The 20,592-nt window shown below is 39.5% G+C and overlaps 2 protein-coding genes across 5 annotated transcripts in view; one reads left to right on the forward strand and one right to left on the reverse strand.

Annotated features, from left to right (window-relative positions):
* Positions 1 to 13,952, reverse strand: part of OPN4 (opsin 4) — a 32,106-nt gene extending 18,154 nt beyond the window's left edge. Inside the window, exons 1-6 of one of the 3 annotated variants that reach the window (XM_075758765.1) lie at positions 13,594 to 13,952; positions 13,387 to 13,506; positions 5,706 to 5,848; positions 4,271 to 4,404; positions 2,890 to 3,093; positions 860 to 1,031 (exon numbers count right to left, since the gene is read on the reverse strand). In XM_075758765.1, the coding sequence (XP_075614880.1) occupies positions 860 to 1,031; positions 2,890 to 3,093; positions 4,271 to 4,404; positions 5,706 to 5,848; positions 13,387 to 13,413 (680 nt within the window). In that variant the 5' untranslated portion in view covers positions 13,414 to 13,506; positions 13,594 to 13,952. Of the gene's footprint in view, positions 1 to 859; positions 1,032 to 2,889; positions 3,094 to 4,270; positions 4,405 to 5,705; positions 5,849 to 11,898; positions 12,137 to 13,386; positions 13,507 to 13,593 lie in introns of those variants that run through there. The other 2 variants (XM_075758764.1, XM_075758762.1) reach the window with 2 other exon arrangements.
* Positions 1 to 20,592, forward strand: part of WAPL (WAPL cohesin release factor) — a 158,322-nt gene that overhangs the window by 25,487 nt on the left and 112,243 nt on the right. The gene's annotated exons all lie outside the window — the stretch shown is intronic.

Raw genomic sequence — 20,592 nt, forward strand, 5'->3', positions numbered from 1 at the left:
GAACTGAGCAAATAGCTTCATAAAATTACTCTTAGGCTGGTTCATGCTAAAAGAAGTTGTGCACTTTTAATGTGTGTTAATGTATGTATATGACCAGTCTTTCACAATTCAATGCACTTATGTTGCACTAATCAGTGGCACAATTCACATGTGCTTCAGTGAAGAAAATTGTCCTGTACCAGAAGAATTTCCACATAAATCAGGTCTTCAAACCAATTGAACAACACTATATTAAATACAGTTAGAGAAGTCTTTGCTTCCCTAGCTCCAATTTTGCTACCTTACTCTCACTTGGTACTTCTGAGCTATGTGACTAGATATGCTGGTATTTACAGGACAGATAATCTACAGATTACAAATGTAGTAGCAGACCTTGGCCTTTATTTTTACAATAGTTTTTGTTTCAGAGACCTGCGATGAATTGTTTTACCTCTTTTTCACCCTTTATCAAACATAGAATTTGTAGTTCAATTCCATCTATTTTTCTGTGGAATAGTTGTTGATACACTGTTGTTAGGTGTCTATGATGTCCCTTTAGTATTTCTTTTGATTGGTTAATATCTGTAGTCCTTTCTCATCCTTCAGATTTCTATTGCTGCTACTCATATCCTTTTCCGCATCATTAGACAATATACTGAACGTCTCTGGCTTAAATTCAGCAATGGCCCTTCCAAGGGTCATACTTCTTGCCATGTTGGCTATTGACAAAATTCTTGTTTGGTTTCCTGTCTCAATCTTGCATACAAATTCAAAGTGAAAAACTTCCCAATTTTCTTATGTTAGTCTTTGTTTTAAGAAAATAAACAGTCACTTAATAAATAAACAGAAGGATAAAAACTTAAGCCTGTTGGCTACTTACTTGTTGGCCTTCTTGATAGCCTCAAATATAAAGACATAGCTGTAGATGATAGCAATCAAAGGAATGAAAAAGACAAAGCAGAAAAGCAGCATTGTGTAGGCACGGACTGATGGTGTGAAAGTCATGTAGTCCCAGGAACAGGAAGTCAGCAGACCCTCGGGAACATATGCACCTAGAAGGAAAGGCAGGAGAAGGCATAAGCCATGAAGTGATTCTTATTCTGAGTACAGAAGTTAGAGAAAGATACTCAGAATAACATGGGATTTAGTCCTACTCTCTTAAAGGGAAAAAGACTTTAAAAGGATACACCATTCTTTGTTTAAAGCACCTCTTTTTATTTTCTTTTACTCGGTTGCCCTATCGTATTTATGTTTAGCAGTCTAAGGCTTCAGATTGGAAAAAATAATAATTTTGTTTCAGTTTTTTTAATATTGTTTAAAGCTCTACATAGTCAAAGAGCATCTCTCCAAGTACTTCAGTGGGTCTTGGATCAGACTCGTATTGTTTTTGAATATCTCTGTTTCCTGTCAAATTGCTGTCTTCCGAAGGAGTGAAATGGAATTGCTATAGCTACCACTTTTTTAAGCTTGTGCAGATAAGATAAATTTACTGTGCAAAGGAGAAAGATTTATTGTGCAGATCAAATTAATTTTGTTGTGAAGTTGAGTACAAGTAAAAAAATCCATACATACATAATATTCTGCTTGAAATAAAATATAATCTCCTTAAAGGAACTGTATCAAACTGTTAAGTAAAGAAATTTTCAACAGCAATGTCTTTTTACCTTTGTATTTTGATTTTCACTGTTTACAGTGGTATTTTCTGTTGAACTCTTAAAAATATTGTACCAGATGTGCTCAGATGCATCTAATTACTGTATGAGAGTTAGTACTGTGGGTACTATTAGCATCTAATTACAAGGTAAGAACACCCTTCATGCAATTATTCCACCTTCTTCAATTAAGAATATAGAATCTAAGACTATATTGTCATTTTGTTGTTCTAACAGCTCCTCATTCAACTAAAGCTGCTTCTTCTCGTATTGCAGTTTGCCTGCTTAAACATGCTTCATGTTTTTGGGGACCAGAACGACAATAACAAGACAATAACAAAAATCTGCTGAAATTCTACTCAATAACTGAGTTGGTTGCAGCATCCTTTGGGAAAATCAAACACTGCTGTGTTCTCACTTCTGCTGAGCTGACACATTCTCTTCTGGAATTAGGGAGCACAATAATGGGCTGGGGTTTTGAATGATGAGTTCATTCAACTTATTGACTGAAGCTGGTGACTCATAGAAAACAAATTAATGATAGTGAGGCAGATTCAAATGAGGAAGAATAACAGAAACTCTCTTTGTTACAAGTTGCCAGGATCAAGATGCTGTATGTGTGTTCCAATTTGCAGGCGTAAAATTCACATTTACGAGAGCAAATCAGGTATTACTAAATGCCATCCTTATTGGAAGCCTTATTGAAGATACCAATGATTGAATGGAGCATGTGGCCAAACACTCAGTGCAATTTGCCCATCTAGAACACAGTCAAGACTTACTGAAGATGTACATGCTCAAAATACTCTGACTGTATTCCTCTTTTATGTGAATAAAGACATTTAGATTGACACTACTATCTTAGCACCTTTGGGGAGGAAAAAGTCATCAGAAAAAGCACAAATGCATTTTTTTTCATTTTTATATTGCTGAATTTGGTTCAACGGAAGTAGGTATGGATAATAGGCAGGTCCAGCCTTCATAAAGTTTGGTTTTGATTTTATCTACTGTTCTTTTTTCAGTAAGTAATGAGCTTAAGTAAAAGCGCCATTGTCATATAATATGCTGTAATATACACTGGATTTTTTTTTTTCATTTGATTAGAGATCTTCAGTTTCAATACATATTTTATCAGTTTTCTTCAAATCAATTTATTCGAGCCTAATATGCAAGCCATACATTCAACCCTCTTCTCTACCTGTAACCAGTCTTTAATCCAATGCTATGAGGGAAAAAAAAATTATTCCATTTCACTTACTCCATCCAAAGAAGGGCGGGAGGCTCCAAGCCAAAGAGTACAGCCAGACTCCTACCAGGATTATTAGGGCCTTCTTCTTAGACATCACTCCAACAGAAGCCAGAGGTTTTGTGATGACAAAATATCTGTCCAAGGCAATCACCATCAAAGTGATCATAGATGTAATGCCAAAAAGAGCTCCGCAGAAGGCATACAGCTCACAGCCTTTCAATGAAGATGACAGAAGTAGCAGTGAAATTAATCTACCCGTGATAATTAATTTCTGGGAGAGTTCAAGTCTGTGTTTCTTGTGAACTAATGTCTTCTGGAATTTGTAAAGCAATGGAACTTCAGTTTTCCTGCAGTTGCAGTGCTATTTCAAAGCTGCTGTCTGTCTTGCTAATTACACTATCCATGGAGATAAACTGCGAAGATTTTGTTTGCTTGAATTGCTGGAGATAGTGATATTTAACATATTTTCACTCGTTTGATTTCTGATGTTTCTAGTGGGACTGCTTCAGCAGTCCATTAATATCTTGTTACACTCCAGTTTTACAGCAGCTCCCATAGAAACAGCTGTTTTGCCTAATAATGGGTTGCAGGTACTTTGATATCATGGAACCATTTATATCTCAAGGTCAGCATAACTGGCATAAATATGCAGGCTATGAATATATTAATGAGTGGTTTTAATTATTCAAACAACCTAATGATTAAAAGCAGGGGTTTGTTTTGGTTTTTTGTTTTAACATCTATGCAAGTGAACACTTCATAGAACTAAAAAAAGGTGCTTTTGGTCATCAGAGGTCAAAATAGCAACATTACTTCTCTGACCTTCCTTTCTGTCAATACCTGTTCAAGAGGCAAAGACTAGTCTTCCTCTTATTACAGTTATATAGGAAAGATGAAAGCACCTTCATTCCACATTTTCTTACTGCACAGGAAATGTTCAGGTAATATTTCTGTTGCAAAAGCTCCCTTTTGCCAGGCTTTCTTGCCTCACTTTGCCAGGTGCAAGTCCTAGAGCAGGTTATTTAGAAGAGCTTTTAAACTGGTGCATTGAGAGGTGGTGCTTCTTTGTCATAGGACTCTGCCAGTAACTAAGTTATGAGATGACTGGGGAAAAATGCTGGCAAGAAGACTAGTCCTGTGCCTTACCTTGCCAATGTCACCTTTGTATCTATCTCGTGTGTGTAATTTTCCTCGCCATGATGGGAATGTATTTATTGCATGCAGACAAAAATGTTTAAGGAAACATTTGTGTCAGCAATGAACCAATGTTGAAAAATGTTCTCAACATTGCAAGTGTACCTCAGGATAAGGAAATAGTAGATTAACTTTCCTCAGCTGCCACTGAGGAAAGAACATACTTAGTGATTTCTTAGAAAGAATATATACAAACCTTTCTCACCAAAAATCCAGTGTTTGTGGAGGCTGTTGGTGAAAAAAACTGGAGACTGCGTAATGGACATCAGGAAGTCACTAATAGCTAGATTGATGATGAATATGTTGGCTGGAGTCTGAAGGCTCCTACTCCTACAAAGATCAGAAGGAAAGTTGCTAAACACTGCTGCACTGTTAATTATCTTGTTACTCTTTCCTGTGAGCCTTAGCAGCTTCACAAATACCAAGACATACTACATAGCAAGCTAGAGCAGAGTGCTTCTCATTTCCCTCATGAGAGAACATAAGGAAGGCTCAGTTTGACACGCTTATATTCCTGTGCACTGTAGAAGATTGTTTTGATAACCAGCTTGGTGATGGGGATAAATCATATTGTTCTTTAAATATTCTGACCCAGTGCACTGCCTGTCCATGATTAACAGGAAATTAAAGTTGATGTACTCTATGGATTTGCTGGATCTGGGTCGTGTTAAGCAGGGGGAGGGCAGCGCATTTTCCACTGCTGATAAGATCAACTGTGACTTCCAAATACAGGGATTAAGCAAACTCACTATGTACTGCATCAAGCATTTTGTTTTACATCAGTTCTTCTTTATGACACCCATGTCACTGGCCCAGACGCTGATTTTAAAGAGAGCAATAGCCGGCCTTCAGTGTATCCTGCCTGTATATGTTATTCATTATATTATAGTACAGTCTTTTAAAGGGTACACATAAAAGCACAACTGTGTTAACACAGCCAAATTCTCATATAATTGCTATTATTTTGGTTTATTACATTAGTTCCCAAAGACCAATCGCAAAGTAGAAGCTCACTGGCCCAGACATCATGCCAATGCTCTGCCCCAGTGTGACAAAACAGAAACAGGATGAGTGAACAGGAATAATGAAAATATTACATTGTTGTCCGAGATCCAGTTTCCTTCAGATACAAAAGTTGGAATGTTGTTTTAGTTAAAAGGAAATAAGCCAAGTGTTAGAAAATGTGAAAACAAGAGACATGTCCAGTAAGGAACAGAGGGGGGAAAGAAACTCAGTAGTAAGCAGGAGGAGGAAGGAAACATCTGAAATAGAGAAGATATGCAGGAGACAGGTGCAAAACATCCCATCAGTCCAGTGCAGACACAGTTCAGCCAGTAGAAGAAAAATCACTGGAAGGTTTCTGCTTTGGCTGGCTTTCTATTGCTTGGCATGTCTGGGTGATTCTTTGCAATCTTGCTAACTATTTTTCTATGGCTATGGTTAATGGGAGGAGCTCAGAGGCAAATGGCAGGTTGTCACTTTTTTTCCTACAGCAGTGTCTTTTGGTGCATTTTACTATGTCTGCATAGTAGTCTGATAGTGTGCCTGCACTGCATTTGCAAAGCACAGTCAAGGTACTATTAAAGTTCATAAATTTGAGTATTTAAAAAATATATCCAAAAGAGAGATACCTGCAGAAAGCATAGATGACCAGGAAATTACCCAGACTTCCTGTGATCCCCACTATAAGAATGACTACCCCAATTGTATAATGGGCATGGTCTGGGACATCCACTGTAGGAAAGGCACCAGGAACATCTTGCACTGTCCTCTCCTGTGGAGTAAACAAGAGGTCATAGGTATATTGTCAGACTTTACTGAATAAGCTGGCATGTGCTACTCTAGAAGAGGAAATGGTCAAGAATGCAAAAAGACAGCAAGCAAAAAAAGTTAGAATAATCTAATTGCTTTCAAATTACTCTTGATCATCTTCAGGGGATAAACATGCCATCAGCAGTGCAAAGGTCAAAGGGTGGTTTATATGTTTACCGTTGATTTAGAATTTTGATGAAGAAAAGCAATCTATTCTCTCTCAAAGATAAGGCTATAGAGGAGAAAAAGAGAGACAAGAAGGGACCCTTTTCATTGCATCTGACATCAAGTAATGCAGTACTTAACAAGAAGTAAGTTTTCTGTAGTTTTCATTTCAGGAAAGTTTCTGTGCCCGTGAAGTATGATTTCTGTTGTCCTCTGACATCACTGGCTAGACTTCTCTAACTAAGCAGAAATGGCCTTCTATAGATAAACATGCATTTATTCCTTTAGTAGTATGGCTGTTTCATTTCTCCCACTGCGTAATACTGAATTGCATGCTGCCCTCAAGACTTGGTTACTAAAAGCCTGGCAGCACGGAACAACAGTCTTTGGGAAACTAAATTAAGCATAAGAAAATCTAAACCACAGATCCTTTATAACTTATGTCTGGTTTCTTTACCAGTTCTGGTTTTGCTCTGCACTGAATGAAGGTATTTTGCTCTCTGTGAAGTATGTGATAAAGCACTTGATGAAAGCATTTGTGTCTTAATCAACTAATAACCTGTAGCAAAATTCAGTAGCCAAGTCTGAAGACTACAGCATTTTAAAGAATAATTTAAAAACAATTTTTAGTTAAGTACTGGGAGCCACAAACACATTTTAGGTCAAATGACCCCAGATTAGTAATGAAGCAAATAATAAAGCTGCACCCAGGAAGCAGTATGACTTGATAGAAATTGAAGAGGAGAGAAGAACAGCTGTCCAGACCATCACTGTTCTGCCGCCTTTTGATACAAGGTCAGGCAAGGAGACTTAAACACACACCTCTGTGTCACTGCTGCTGTCCTAAACGTGTCTTGGCATCAGCTCCAACCAGCTAATGTAGTAATGAAAAATACCAAGCATCATCTTCATTCATCTGCATGGACAGATCCTGTCTCAGTAGCCAGGCTTTTCTCATCAAAGGTGGCACTCACTGTGGAATGGCATGCCATGACCACTGCTCATAGCTCAAGCTTGCAAGCTGCAGCCATGGCATTCCTCAGCTACTGAGCTACAAGAATCACATCAGGGTTGAGAAAAGCCCAGGAAATATTTTGAATTGTTTGTAGCCCACGTACTGTGAGTACTGTCAACCTGGCTGTGGCCTAGGATCCAAGACAAGGGAATTGCCTGTACCAAGGTCTGTGCCGGTAACAAGCTTAAATAATACTATGAGTCTAGATATGTTCTTTCCAATCACAAGTACTGGCAGGTGGTGGTACAGCTGTCATATGCAGTCATTCCCTCCCAGGAAAAGGAAGGTTGCTGGTAGAAAAGGAGAAAAGTACACAGAGGTAGTTATGAAGTTCTCCCTTTTATGCTACAGTTATGTTAGTAGTTGGCATTCACTGTTCGAGTGCAACTTAGAAACGCCTTTGACAACACCCCAGTTATCAAAGGAAATGGGTATTTTCAGACAATAGAGGCAGACTTTACTTCTGAATATATCTCTTGAGATTGGGATGAAGTTATTAGAGACAGTTTGTATTTAAAACCAATGTGCCAGTAGCAAGAAGTGAATCCCAGGAGTGTCTAGAATTCTGGAAGAGATTGTCTTTGCTTGTGTGCTGAAGATCTGCCCACAGCAATCCTCAACAAGTAGAGTGAGCTCCCTGGGTTTCTACATTAGCAGCAATGATGTGCTGGACAAATACTCTGATCTTAGAGACAGAAAATGTAGCTCTGGCTGTTACTATAATTGGAGAAAAATGTTAAGGTTGATACACTAACTGAATGACAGTATCATGACATTTATTGTTCAGGTTCCTGCAGCAAAGTGTAAGTTGGTGTCACATTATCAACAACAACAGGCATCTTGCCTAGGTAGAAATTGTTGTGCTTAACACACTGCCAGTAAAATAACAAAAAAAATCCCATACTAATAGCAAGTGGGAGGGAGAGTCTGAGATAAAACTTTTTTAAATAAATGAGATCCGGTGTTCTTTGGGTTTTTTTTTTCTCCTTAGCTTTGCAGCTAGAACACTTTTTAACTGCTCTTCTACAGAGAGTTAATGATGATTATTAATGGAACGGAGATTTCTGGTATTATTCCCTGTAGCTAGCCATTTAATCAGAACTGGATCAAGGTAACAGAAATGAAGCAACTAAAGGAGCTTGTTTTGGCTACAAAGAACAGATTAGAAAGGCTTTAATTTGAATTAAATTTGTGGAGGACTAAGGACAAGGAAAAATTTAGAAGATAAATATAAATACACAGAGAAATCACAAGAGAGGAAAGGTTATTTAAGAGACAATAGGAGACTTTAAAATTACTTATTCAGGAATCAAGCAAGTTCAGAGTCAATAAAAATGTCAAGTGTGAAAAAAGTAAAGGAATAATATATATACTGGAGCAGTGACAGGACATAAGTAATACTAAATATATGGGCAAATAAAAGGTCTATGTCAAAAAGGAATAAATTCACATTTTAGTGTGGAGTTCCTCTAGGTCTGGCATTTTTACCACAAGGTCCAACTCTGGCTGTTCTCTAAGAGGAAAAAGTCAGTTATTAAAAAAAGTAATTTCACTGTTTTTATTGGAAATACAGATCTTATTCAAAGCTTCTTTAAGTCAAAGAAAGGGACTAGTTGACCAACAAGGCATTAGATGAGGCCTAAGTACTTCAAATTCATCACTAAGTTGCATATATACAGCTTCCTTACTAGAAGATGAAAACATGTGCCTGTTTCAAGTTCAGCTCTAGATCTTCTAAGGGAATTGTATGTTAAAAGAAAGGACAGGGAGAATAAGATAGTACTTGAGGAAATCAGGTCAGCAGGATAATCAAGAAGTCAGACAATTCCCAAAGCTTTTCTCTATTCAGTTTCTCCAGCAGATTAGCCTTCTTTAGCCTCTGTCTTTCGTTGTCACCCCATGGTATGACTACTTGGTTGGCAGGGGAGAATAAAAATGTCACTGTTGCAATCTCTACTGCAGCAATTGTCTCCTTTGAGAATAGTCTGAACAACCATTTCAATTGCACTGATAATACCTAGCATTGTTGCCTTGCATGTTTTTCTCTTCAGCCTTCTTTCCATAAACACCTCGTAATGAAGATAAGAAAAATGAACAGGCAAAACCAGCACTTCATTATTTCTCTGTCAAGTGATATGACAACAGTTTATTTAATGTAACATGGTTCAAAACATCACCAAGTGCACAAAGAAACTGAACTGGAAGCTAAGAGGTTGGACATTTTCCAGTGGATGGACAATGGACTACAGCTTTCCTGAGCCAACAAATAAAAGATGCTTGCACCTGAGGCTCTGGACCACTGGGTGCCAGTATACCCACAGGCCTCCTGTGCTGTGGGTGGCTTAGATCTGTATTAATTCTGTAGGAAACAATTCATTGGGAAGCACCAACTTTCTGACAGTCAATATAAATATTGCACGTCTCAAGCAAGCAAACAAAATAGTCGTGGAAGCTGTGGGGAACATCAAGGTGGTAACTGTAATGTACCAAAATGTCTTCACAGTAAGTACTGAGGGTCAGTTGGACAACATATCACTAGCCAAGGACAGCATTTTAGTCAGCCTTAAAAGCGGGTTTTATAATACTGTTTGATTGTATATGAAAACTGGACTTTTGCTAGAACTGTAAAAAAATTTGTGTTTTTAATCTCTGATAGGCATGTCATTTATTATTTATTTACACAAGTTTTGCACAATCAGATGGATAATTTTGGAACTTGGGAAGTGCCACACTGATTCAGACCAGCATTGCTGACAAAACACTAGCCTGCCTTTAGTCATGACTGGGTGTTTCACACAGCTGCAAAACATGCATAATGAATAGTCATGTGGGAATTTAATTTTAAGTGTAGAGACTTAGCAGTTGGTTTGTACCCTTAAAACAGGGTTATTATCTGTTTGAAAGGATAATCTTAGTGTAGGATATTTTTATCCTCCATACATAGGTGCAATCCTTTTCTAAATCCTACTCTATCATTTGCCTCAATAGACTCAGTGACAAGAAGTTATGAAGTTATGAAGTTGCTCTACGTTAGTGTATTTCCTTCCAGCAGGTTTAAGTGTGTCCTTGTGGAAATACTATAACAGAGGGAAACAGCTAGGTTTAATGCAGTCTGCCTTAAAATGCATTGTTCTCCCTGAAGGAATGCTTGTCTACTGCCTACAACAAAACAGCTAAAACAGAACTGACCATCTTTTCAGTTGTCATTCAGTAATCTTGACTGAGACTTACAAACTTGAGATGCTTTTTGGGAGTTTGGAGAAAAACAAATGTTTGATAGATAAATATGTCTAAATCCTTCCTATTATGGCCTTGTCTCTGGAGACTGCAGTACAACACAGAGCCTCGTTATTCTATATTTATGGCCTGCTGCCACAGCTGGTTACAAGAGAGGCAGAGTTCTTCCTGGAGGGCCAATTTGAGGAGCTAGCCTGCTTCTTTGGGAAGAGAGCGGGGCACAGTTCCTTCTGCTAAGTCTTGGTGCAAGCAGAGAAGGGGTAAAAATGAATCAGCCACAGAGAACATCATTGTAGGGCAGAACTTGTATGTCACTGTGAAGTTTGTCAAGACCCTGGAAGACACTGGTCTGAAGGGAGTTAAAAGGGTAAAGGAATTCCTTTGCAGTCCAGGACAAAACCATGATTCCTAAGTGGAAGTCTAGATCAGATATAAAACCCAGGAATATTTGATGTCTGCATCTATTCTGTCTTGGGAATATGTTTATTATACACATTTTCCTAAATAGAAGGTTTTCTAAATAGTTATTTCATAATTGATTTTAAAAAAACCCCAAACCAACCAAACTAGCTCACCTCTGAATAACTTCTACTAGAAGACGTAACATTTTTCAAAGTCCAACCCTCACTGTCCCCCTGCACATAGCATGAGAAAAATATTTGTGTGAAGTGAAAAAAGGACAACATGCAAAGAACACGGTTCAACTGTTATTGGAGGAAAAATATTTGATCTTTTTCAGAGTAAGAAAAAAGTTGTATCACTTAATTACTGTTCAGTTGGAGATGTCGATTACTGAAGTCCTGCTAAAGCTACAGTGATGATAGTAGGAGCAAGGCCATGCATGTAAATACTTGCAGTGAATATAAATCATAATTGATATAGCCCACTCCTCACATTCTCCCAATGGCAAGAGTATAAAAAGCAAGGTTTCTAGGAAAAGAAGAAATCCTCATAAGGTCATTTGAGGATTTGAACATATTTCAATGCCGGTTCTAATTGATTTACTTATATGGCATTGTTTCAAAAGCCAGAAACAGAAAAGGCTAGGACAAGGACAATTTCTCAGCTACTTCTGCCTGGACATCAGATGGATTCTATCTAATTTGGTGTTAAAAAAGGCAAGGAAATGGAAATAGGGACTGCTATGTCCTCGCTTTTATGAATTCATCTGGCTTCAAACTGTAGGCATTGGTTTTGCAGAATGAATGTTTTAATAGAATAGAGCCCAGTTCCAAAACATCGCAAGTTTTGGCAGTCCCACATTGACTTTGGCAACGTATCAGGTTTCTGTGTTCTTAATTTTCCTACAAATACAGGTAATGAAGCTGCTTATTTACACAGTATGACTTATACAACCAATTGTAGGGGCCTTTTACATTACAACAAATCATATAGTTCAGAAAAATTACCAGAACAGAAATACTGTAATTTCCTAGGGTTTCTATGTGCAGTGTTTTTACTGCCTACCTATAAGAGGCCTCACACAACTGATAGCACTTATTTTTCTTCACAGTTCCTTGCTCTGATTTCTGAGCTTGCCTCTGTAGGCACTTGCTGTGTGATGACAGGCAGCACAAAAAGGAGTGTAATCCCACCTCAATTATGGTTTCAGCAGGGTGACGCCAACTGCTAAGCCCTCTTTCCAGTAGGCAGCAGGGCTTTCCGTAGATGATGTTTGTCCTGTTGAGCAATTTGGATAGCAGATTTTGTATTCTATCTTCTGGATTTAATGTCAACCACAAGGAGCACATACTGCTTTCAGTCCTGAAACTCTCTTAAACCAATCTTTGTGTCAAATTAAAATGCAGAAGTTTGAAAATACAGTCACTTAACCTAGGGAGAGGAAATGGACAGCAAATTACCTTGTTCAGCAGAATAAGGAAAAAATCCATTTTTAATTTTCCGATGTAAATCACTGTCCCCAGAATCCTTTTCCATTTTGCCATGCGTTCTCCAGTCCCTCTTCCCCCTCCCTGCTATGTTCTGCTATCCTCTTTCATATGTTATCCATCTAATTTAGTTTGTAAGCGCCTTGGCTCAGAACACTTCTCTGTTTAATTTTCTGTACTACAATGCACATATCCAGGTTTTATTAAAAAGTAAACAAACAAACCACATTTTTACTATGCAAATAATAAAATATTTACTGATCTTTCATTATAAATTAGGATCAAACTGAAACACCCCAATCCAACATCCTATATGCATAAAAACTTCTGGAGTGTTTGAAACTTGCACACAGTTTTTAAGTGTCCACTGTGTTATGTGGGCCTGGTGTGACCACATCAAGATTTTAAGCTGAATTTCAGATTTTAAAAGCTTTAAAAATTAGCTTAAGTCATTTTTTTATTCTTTACTTTTAAACAGACTTTTGTATAAACAGCAGGCCAACAAAACTTTTTAGTCCTCATAGTACACCAAGATACACAACCAGGAAAAGGACTTCTGAGCTCCTTTGGTTCAGGCTTGAGGGGTGGGATGGAGAATATTTTTAGCAAGTCCAAAGAAATTCCAGCCTGAAGCATCATCACAACAGATTCTCACCTTCACACTTCTACGGAAATTTGCTTTCTGTTTAGTATTTAACAACTGAGAAAGAGCTTTGATAGAACCTACCTGGGAAAACCTTCTGAACAGCTGTCTTGGGTAACTGCAAATAACAACTCTTTAACATTTGCATAAACACTCCACTGCACTTACAGACTACTACAGAAATGACGGGGATTTCCATCTTGAATCATAACAAGAGAGAGCATTGGGTTTGAACTGCTGAACAGCTGTTCAATGCACAAGAACATGTTGTTTTGATAGTTTGCAACATGTTTGGTGTACTTTGCCATTAGATGTTCCTCCCTGCCTTCTGCCCATGTAACTCTGCTGAAAAACACTGCTCCTACAGTCCTTTCTGCAGTAAAAAAGTAGTTAATGAACAAAAAGATTTTAAAGTTTTCATTATGTTCTTCATTATCACATTACAGCATTAAATGCATACATACACCTTAAATGTCCATTTAGAGTTCTATAAATGCCAGCTTTGCCAGCAGAACTACTTGCTACAGCTTTTAGTGACAGAAAACACTTACTGTTGGGGCTCTAAGAGGCAGGTCCATCAGTGTGTAGGCATTGGCTTCCAAGTCATTCCATGCATTGAAGGACTCCACAATTTTGGTGCTGTTGGGGTCCTCAGAGGGACAAGAGATCCTCTTTCGAATGGGCTGGTTATTCAGGTGAACAAAATCTAAGCAAAAACAAAGAAGAGCTCTCCTCTGAATTTATGTCAGCCAATTTACCTTTTCGTGTGTGTGTAAAGCAGATTGTTAGCTTCTCTGGAATAATGTGAGTGTTCTTCAGTGCAGAGTTTCTCACTAGAGCTTCAGATTGCTTCACTTCATCTTCAGCTTAGCACAGGGCAGCAGCAGCAGCTTCCATTTAAATACAGGAGACGGCAGGGGCTGCACATGCCCAGTTTGAAGCTTGTTCCATCCAGATTCCAGCTTTTCTTTAATGACAGTATAAAACTGATGCTCACTTAAAAGTGCTGTTATCTTTTTTGCCTTTGACAGATTTATGTCTGAATTTTAATGCTATATCCACATTATCCCTGTATGAAAACAAAGAAGTTAAAAGGTTGACTTCACTATCTGTCTTTAATATTAGACCTTACTGTTCATTTTCACTATATTGGTGAATTAGTTTTTTGTAGTCTACTTTTAAAGAAGATGCATGTGTACAGTTCTGCTGAAATTGTCTGAACTCAAATAGATTCTGATATTTAACAATGTGCTTGTGTGCACTTCTGTCTTGTAGAATTTAGGTCATGGTTATTTGTTGGTCCGCTTCTAAAAATAAGCAAAAAATAGGGATAAAACCCACTGACATCATCCTTTTCTGCTCTTCAATTTGAAAAAAAAAAAAAACCAACCAAAACCCACACAAATACCTTAGGCAGAGAACAGCAAATAACCACTTGTTTCAAGAGTTGTCTGCTTTCTTTTTCAGTTGTGCTTAGTTAGGGTGTACATGAGCAGATTCTTATTCACACAAATCTTCCTTTACATTTAAATTGCTATATTCCCAGTTGAAAGCTCATTACTGTGGTAAAGTGAAGCTTAATTGCAATAGAGAATTAGGCAGAGTGTGAAAAAGCTGTTCTAGCAGATACTGCAACCTGAATACCAGAGTTTAGGCCTTCCACCCATCGTTGAAATGACCCTAATGCAAGCTATTAGCTTCATTGCAGTTGGTAATAAAAATAGATGGTGTGAACTGTTTCTAGAAAGCCTTTGTGAGAAGGTTGTGATAGTAATGGTGGGAACTGTATTCCCCCACCTCTGTGCAGATTCCTCTTCTCACATACCTTTCCTTAAATTAGCGCTTGCAGTACCTAACCTTAAATTGAGGGAAACAGGATCACATTTCTTTGCATGAACAGGAGCCTTGCCTGTATTTCAAAGGCACTCACCTATAGTGCTGCAGATTCCCTTTCCTTGACAGTCATTTAAGGGAGGTAGCATTTACCTTGTGTCACCAGGCCACTGAACATTAACTAGAGGAGACACTTAGTCTCTACAGGCTCTCAAACTGTGAGACCTTAAAAATAATTATTAGCAGACCTGTGGTGAAAGGCAGAGATTTCATCGAGTATCCCTGCCCTGGAGTGTTAGGTAGACACAACCAAGCCAGATTTAAACTAGCTGTGGCAGAACTGAGCCCAGAGGTCGCTAATCACCTGACAATTTTCAACTTTGTCAATATGTCTGAGATTCTGTGGTCATTTTCTAGGGCATGCTCTTCCCCTCTTCTCTATGTGTGATGTCAGACACACAAATATCAGAGCAATGGTCGATGTGACATTAATACTACAAACTTCAAAAGACATTGGTCTGAACTCCAAATCCATCACCGTCTGTTCTTGCATATACAGTGCTTGCATGCAGCATACTGTGGGTATGAGGCAGCAAACAATGCTGTTAGACCTTTTGAGTGGCAGGACCTTTTTGGAAGATAATTTTGCATTTTACTACTAAAAAGGTAGGAGAGGTCATTACAGAAAGCCACAACGCAAAACTGGCAAAAGCTCGTACTGTCTTCAAATAAAGCTTATCAGGGGAGAAGAGCAGAAAGAACATTTTAATGATTGAAGTGCAGAGAAAGGAGGCAATGGGAGATCTCCCATTCATGTGAACTTTATGTTCAAAGAACTTGTGTACAGTTAGATCCTGCTCTTATCAAACTGGTAAGACATAAAGTTTGAGACATATAATCTTCAAGAACAGGCATAAATACTAGATCAGAGGTGTTCTTTGACTCGGTATTCTAATTTTCTTTGCTCAAATCCTCTTAGTTTTCTGCTTTATGTCTTAGTTTTGTGCAATGCCAACACTCAATCTGTTTACATACAGCTTGTACATTAAGTTTTCCTTTTCCCTGGGTCACATTCTTGTTCCTTCTTATTTCCTCTCATGCTAATAACAAGTCAATGCACTGAAAATACTTCATTTCCAGTTAACCTGGAAGCATCCAATTTTTCACATTTTTAGGGGAACTCGTATTATGTTTGGCAGAGTAATTGTAGTGGGTTGACCCTGACTGAGGGCCAGGTGCCCACCAGAGCTGCTCTATCACTCCCCTCTTTCATTAGACAGGGGAGAAAAATACAACGAAAAAAAACCTTACGGGTCGAGATAAGGACAGGGAGAGGTCATTCTCTAATTATCATCACAAGCAAAACAGACCCAACTTAGAGAGAGAATTCATCTTATTTATTACTAAGCAAAACAGAGTAGAGGAATGAGAAATAAAACCAAATCTTAAAACACCTCCTCCCACCCCTCCCATCTTCCCAGGCTCAACTTCACTCCCGGCTTCAACCTCTGCCCTCCCTCAGTGGCACAGGGGGACGGGGAGTGGGGGTTACGGTCAGTTCATCACACGGTGTTTCTGCCGCTTCTTCATCCTCAGGGGGAGGACTCCTCTCATCGTTCCCCTGCTCCAGCGTGGGGTCCCTCTCACGGGAGACAGTCCTTCATGAACTTCTCCAACATGAGTCTCTCCCACTGGCTGCAGTCCTTCACGAACCTTCTCCAGCATGGGTCTCTCCCATGGGGTGCAGACCTTCAGGAGCAAACTGCTCCAGCGTGGGTCCCCCACGGGGTCACAAGTCCTGCCAGCAAACCTGCTCTGGCATGGGCTCCTCTCTCCACGGATCCACAGGTCCTGCCAGGAGCTTGCTCCAGCGCGGGCTTCCCACAGGCCACAGCCTCCTTCAGGTGTCTCCACCTGCTCTGGCGTGGGGTCCTCCACGGGCTGCAGGTGGAATCTCTACACCCCCTCATCCTTCCTCCATGGGCTGCAGGGGGACAGCCTGCTTCACCATGGTCTTCACCACGGGCTGCAGGGTGATCTCTGCTCCGGCGCCTGGAGCACCTCCTGCCCCTCCTTCTGCACTGACCTTGGTGTCTGCAGAGTTTCTTACATCTTCTCACTCCTCTCTCTGGCTGCAAAAAGCGCTCTCTAACTGTTTTTCTCTTTCTTAAATATGTTATCACAGAGGTGCTGATTGGCTTGGCCTTGGCCAGCGGCGGGCCTGTCTTGGAGCCTGCTGGCATTGGCTCTGTCAGACACAGGGGAAGCTTCTAGCAGCTTCTCACAGAAGCCACCCCTGTACCCCCCCTGCTACCAAAACCTTGCCACGCAAAACCGACACAGTAATCAAATCAGGGAATAAGTGTAGTCCTTTTTAAAGTAAATCAGACATTATGGAACCTATGTGTCTTCTTGTTTCATTAGATTTGGCATTGTTTTACATGCCTTTCCAGATAATCTGATTCGTTCAGCAGCTCATTAGAGTATATCATGAAAGAATACACAGTATAAAGGAGAGAAGGAAAGTTTCCCAGTGAGAATTGAATGCTAGTCCAAACAGGGTTATTGATCTGGTACCCTTCCATAGCATCCGAGGTCTGCTTTTGTGAATGCTAAGCACTTACAAGCTAGGTGAAATTACTTCTGCAGATTGGACCTTAACACGCAGATTCATGTCCAATGGAAATGTTCTCATATGATTACAGTTGTCTAATCCTGTGTTATAGCCAATTGCTAGAGGCGATTCAGCTGACCTATTTTATATGCAATGCCTCAGCTTCCATGGAAGGAGAGGAGTCATGTCCTAGAACTGTACAAGGTGTGAAGTATGAGGCATCTCATTCTCTGTGCCGAGGCCTTGGGTAGTCAGTCAGACATATAATGGCAAATCATTCACAAAACTTTTATCTCTCAGATTTGCTTTTGGTTTATATGCAGTATTAAACCAGAGAGAACAATTTAAAGTATTTTACTGAGCGATAATTGTTTTTCTTTATAGGTAAGGCTATTTCACTTGAAGTTACCAGGATGCTAGACTTATGGATCTGGAGGGAAATTTGCCTTCTGTCTTTCCCTTGTTTATTCTCCACAAAAGGCTTACCTCTGTTGTATCCCTGGGAGGCTTAATGGAGAAAAAGTATCAGTTCATGACCTCAGGTACTTTCTAAAGCCATCCAGCTCATCCTAAAGTTTTCAAACATTTCTGCCACAGTTTTGTGTGTGAAACATGCTGAAAGTATGACAGGTTTATGGCCCAGGTCTGAATTGCCCTCCAGCCACTTCTGGAGAAAAGAAAACCTGCCCAGAATTCACCTCTCAGAATTCTGTCACATTGAAGTATGGTGAGAACATCCTTTCCAGTTTTAATGTCCTGACTTTCACCTGCACCTCTTGGTACTGATAATTAACTTCTGTTCATAGCTTTGTATAAACTACAGGGAGCAACAGCAGAAAGACCATGGACTATGGGGCCCTTCCAGGAAACCGAGAAAATTGTCTAACAGTATAAGGGAAAGCTAATGCATGGGTAAAATTTAATTAAAATCCAAATATGCATAGGAGTTCTTTCACAATGAGTGAAAGGGAACAGTGTCGTCTTCTTTGGCTGGGAGCTCTGTGTGGAATTAGGTTTTAGCTCATCTGCAGGACTACAGAGTGGACTGAAAGAAGAGGTAATCTGCTGCTTAGGAGATAAACAGACTGCTGTTGGGAAACACCAGGAGAGTTAGAATACCAGGAGTATGGTCAGCCAGGCATTAATGTCCCAGAGACATATTTACAAAAGCTCACCTAGGCTTCCTTAAATTTTCCAAAAGATCACCTAGGTTTCCAAGGCCAGCATGAGGAAAGAGGAATAGACTACTCAGTAATGCAAAAGGTAAACTCCCACTCTCCTTTGAGTGCAGATACAGTTCTGGGATTTGAGTTACTACAAATGAGGAATGCACAAAGCAGGGAAGTTGGGTGTTTCTAAGGCTTACTATTAAGTTGTGTGATTTTTTTTGCCCCGTTATGATGGGGAGAATGATAGTCATAATCCCTGTAAAACATCTTGGGGATAACAATGCTACCCTCAAAATATGCTCTGCTTGCTCTCTAGACATGCTAGGTCTTCCTGTAAATGATGGGATAGAGGGAGGAATTACTGATTTTTCACTTGAGAGCCTATCTGTTTTCAGTATCTGCCTTTCAAAAGGCAATACCACACTATAAAATCTGAGTTCATAGCAGCCTTCCTTACTCAGTCCCTCCTGTATAGAAGTTGTGAGCTCTGGGTATCCAGTGTGGTATTGCTTGTCAGTGGCTGTAACATCTGAAAACATGTTTGTCTCAGAAGCATTTTCAGAGGCCTACTTTTGTACTGGTACCTGCAACAAACTTATCTGCTTAGATATGCAGGTGAAAACTGGTTGCTCATTTTATACAGAAATCTGGTTTCAACCATCTGTGTTCTTTTGCCTTTTAACAGCTAAGATCTGTTGGGTGGGAACTCTCCCACTTCCTAGCTGTTCCCAGACAGCGTACTGCAATTTTGGCACCCCAACTAACAAAGCAGGGAGGGAATGTGTAATATATAACTTCTTTGTGCTCTATTAATCATAGAAATTAAATTTAGTTCTTCATGCTTGGAGTAACTTGGCAAGGGGACATGGAGACAAGAACACCCTTTGTAAATAAAACTGTTAAACTGAGTACAAAGTTCTGTATGGCCTTTTGTGGGACCACACTCTTGGGACTACCCAAAAATTAATAGACAAAATAGAAAACAGTAAATTAAATCAACGTGGTTTCTGCTCAGCTGTAGAAGTGAATATTTCACTTCATAGGTAGTTCTAATTTTATAGTGTAGCCAAGATCTACAGTGAACAGCAAAAGCATGAACCGCAGGGTGCAGCCAGCAAGCATGTAACACTGTTGAGCTGTTTAGCCCCACAGCAGGAGAGCGAGAATCCCAGGGCTCGACTTAGTACAGAATGGCCAGACCAGAAAGGGTGGTTTAGAAAAGTCCATTCAAACACAAGTTTTTTACCTAACACTTAAAAAAAATAATAAATAAAGTCTTTTCCACTGAGATGAAAAGATTGTATCAGTGATCTTTTCAACAGTATGAATTTATCTCTGTAACATGGCATTAGACTGCCACTCTATGGCAAGACACAAACCAGCAGGTGATCTGCCTTAGTTTCCCCAGTAGTATTTCCAGCTTTCTCTAGTGGCTTATGGCTTCAAGGCCAGGTAGCTTGAAAAGATCAACCCAGCTCTGTCCATCTTGTCCTTCGTCACAGACTCTGAAGACAAAGTGGTCACACAAAGACCTCTCCAGACCAGCCAAATTGGATTTGCAATACCTCCAAAAAAAGCTTCTTACCTTATTTTGTGGGCTGAGCTCTCAGATTCATCCTTCCCTGTTTCCTGTGGCTTAATCTATGATGTCCAAAGCCTACTCTTCTCCAGGGAACTCTGCTTAGCCAAACTCTTCTCAAATAATTTCAGCTGGAAGCTTCCCTACTGCCAGTTCCCAAATAAAAGCTCTCACCTTTCCAGACCTTCTGACATGTGTGAAATAAAGCTGATTGTCCTGGTGCAGTTTAGTGCCTACTGTAGGCAGGGATAAATGATATTTTAAAAACAATAGATAAGTTGCTGTATCATTGCAGAAAGAACAATCTCCCCATCTTTCAGGCAATAATTAGACAAAAAACTTAAAGGAAACTTCCCTTGCTGCTCTCTTGCCCATAATAAATCAGGTCTGAGCCACAGGCAACTTAGTCTGCAGTGGGCTGAAATGTGGGGTCAGACATGGTGGTCTCCAAGCTGCCTTGTCATCTTTGTTGGAAGCAGGCATTATGAAAGATTTGCTTATGCAAAGATATAGCAGAATAGTGTGTTTCCCAGCTAGGGTAGGACTCAGATTTAAAAAAAGG

Source organism: Balearica regulorum, chromosome 7 (genome assembly GCF_011004875.1).
Source record: "Balearica regulorum gibbericeps isolate bBalReg1 chromosome 7, bBalReg1.pri, whole genome shotgun sequence".
NCBI lineage: Eukaryota > Metazoa > Chordata > Aves > Gruiformes > Gruidae > Balearica > Balearica regulorum.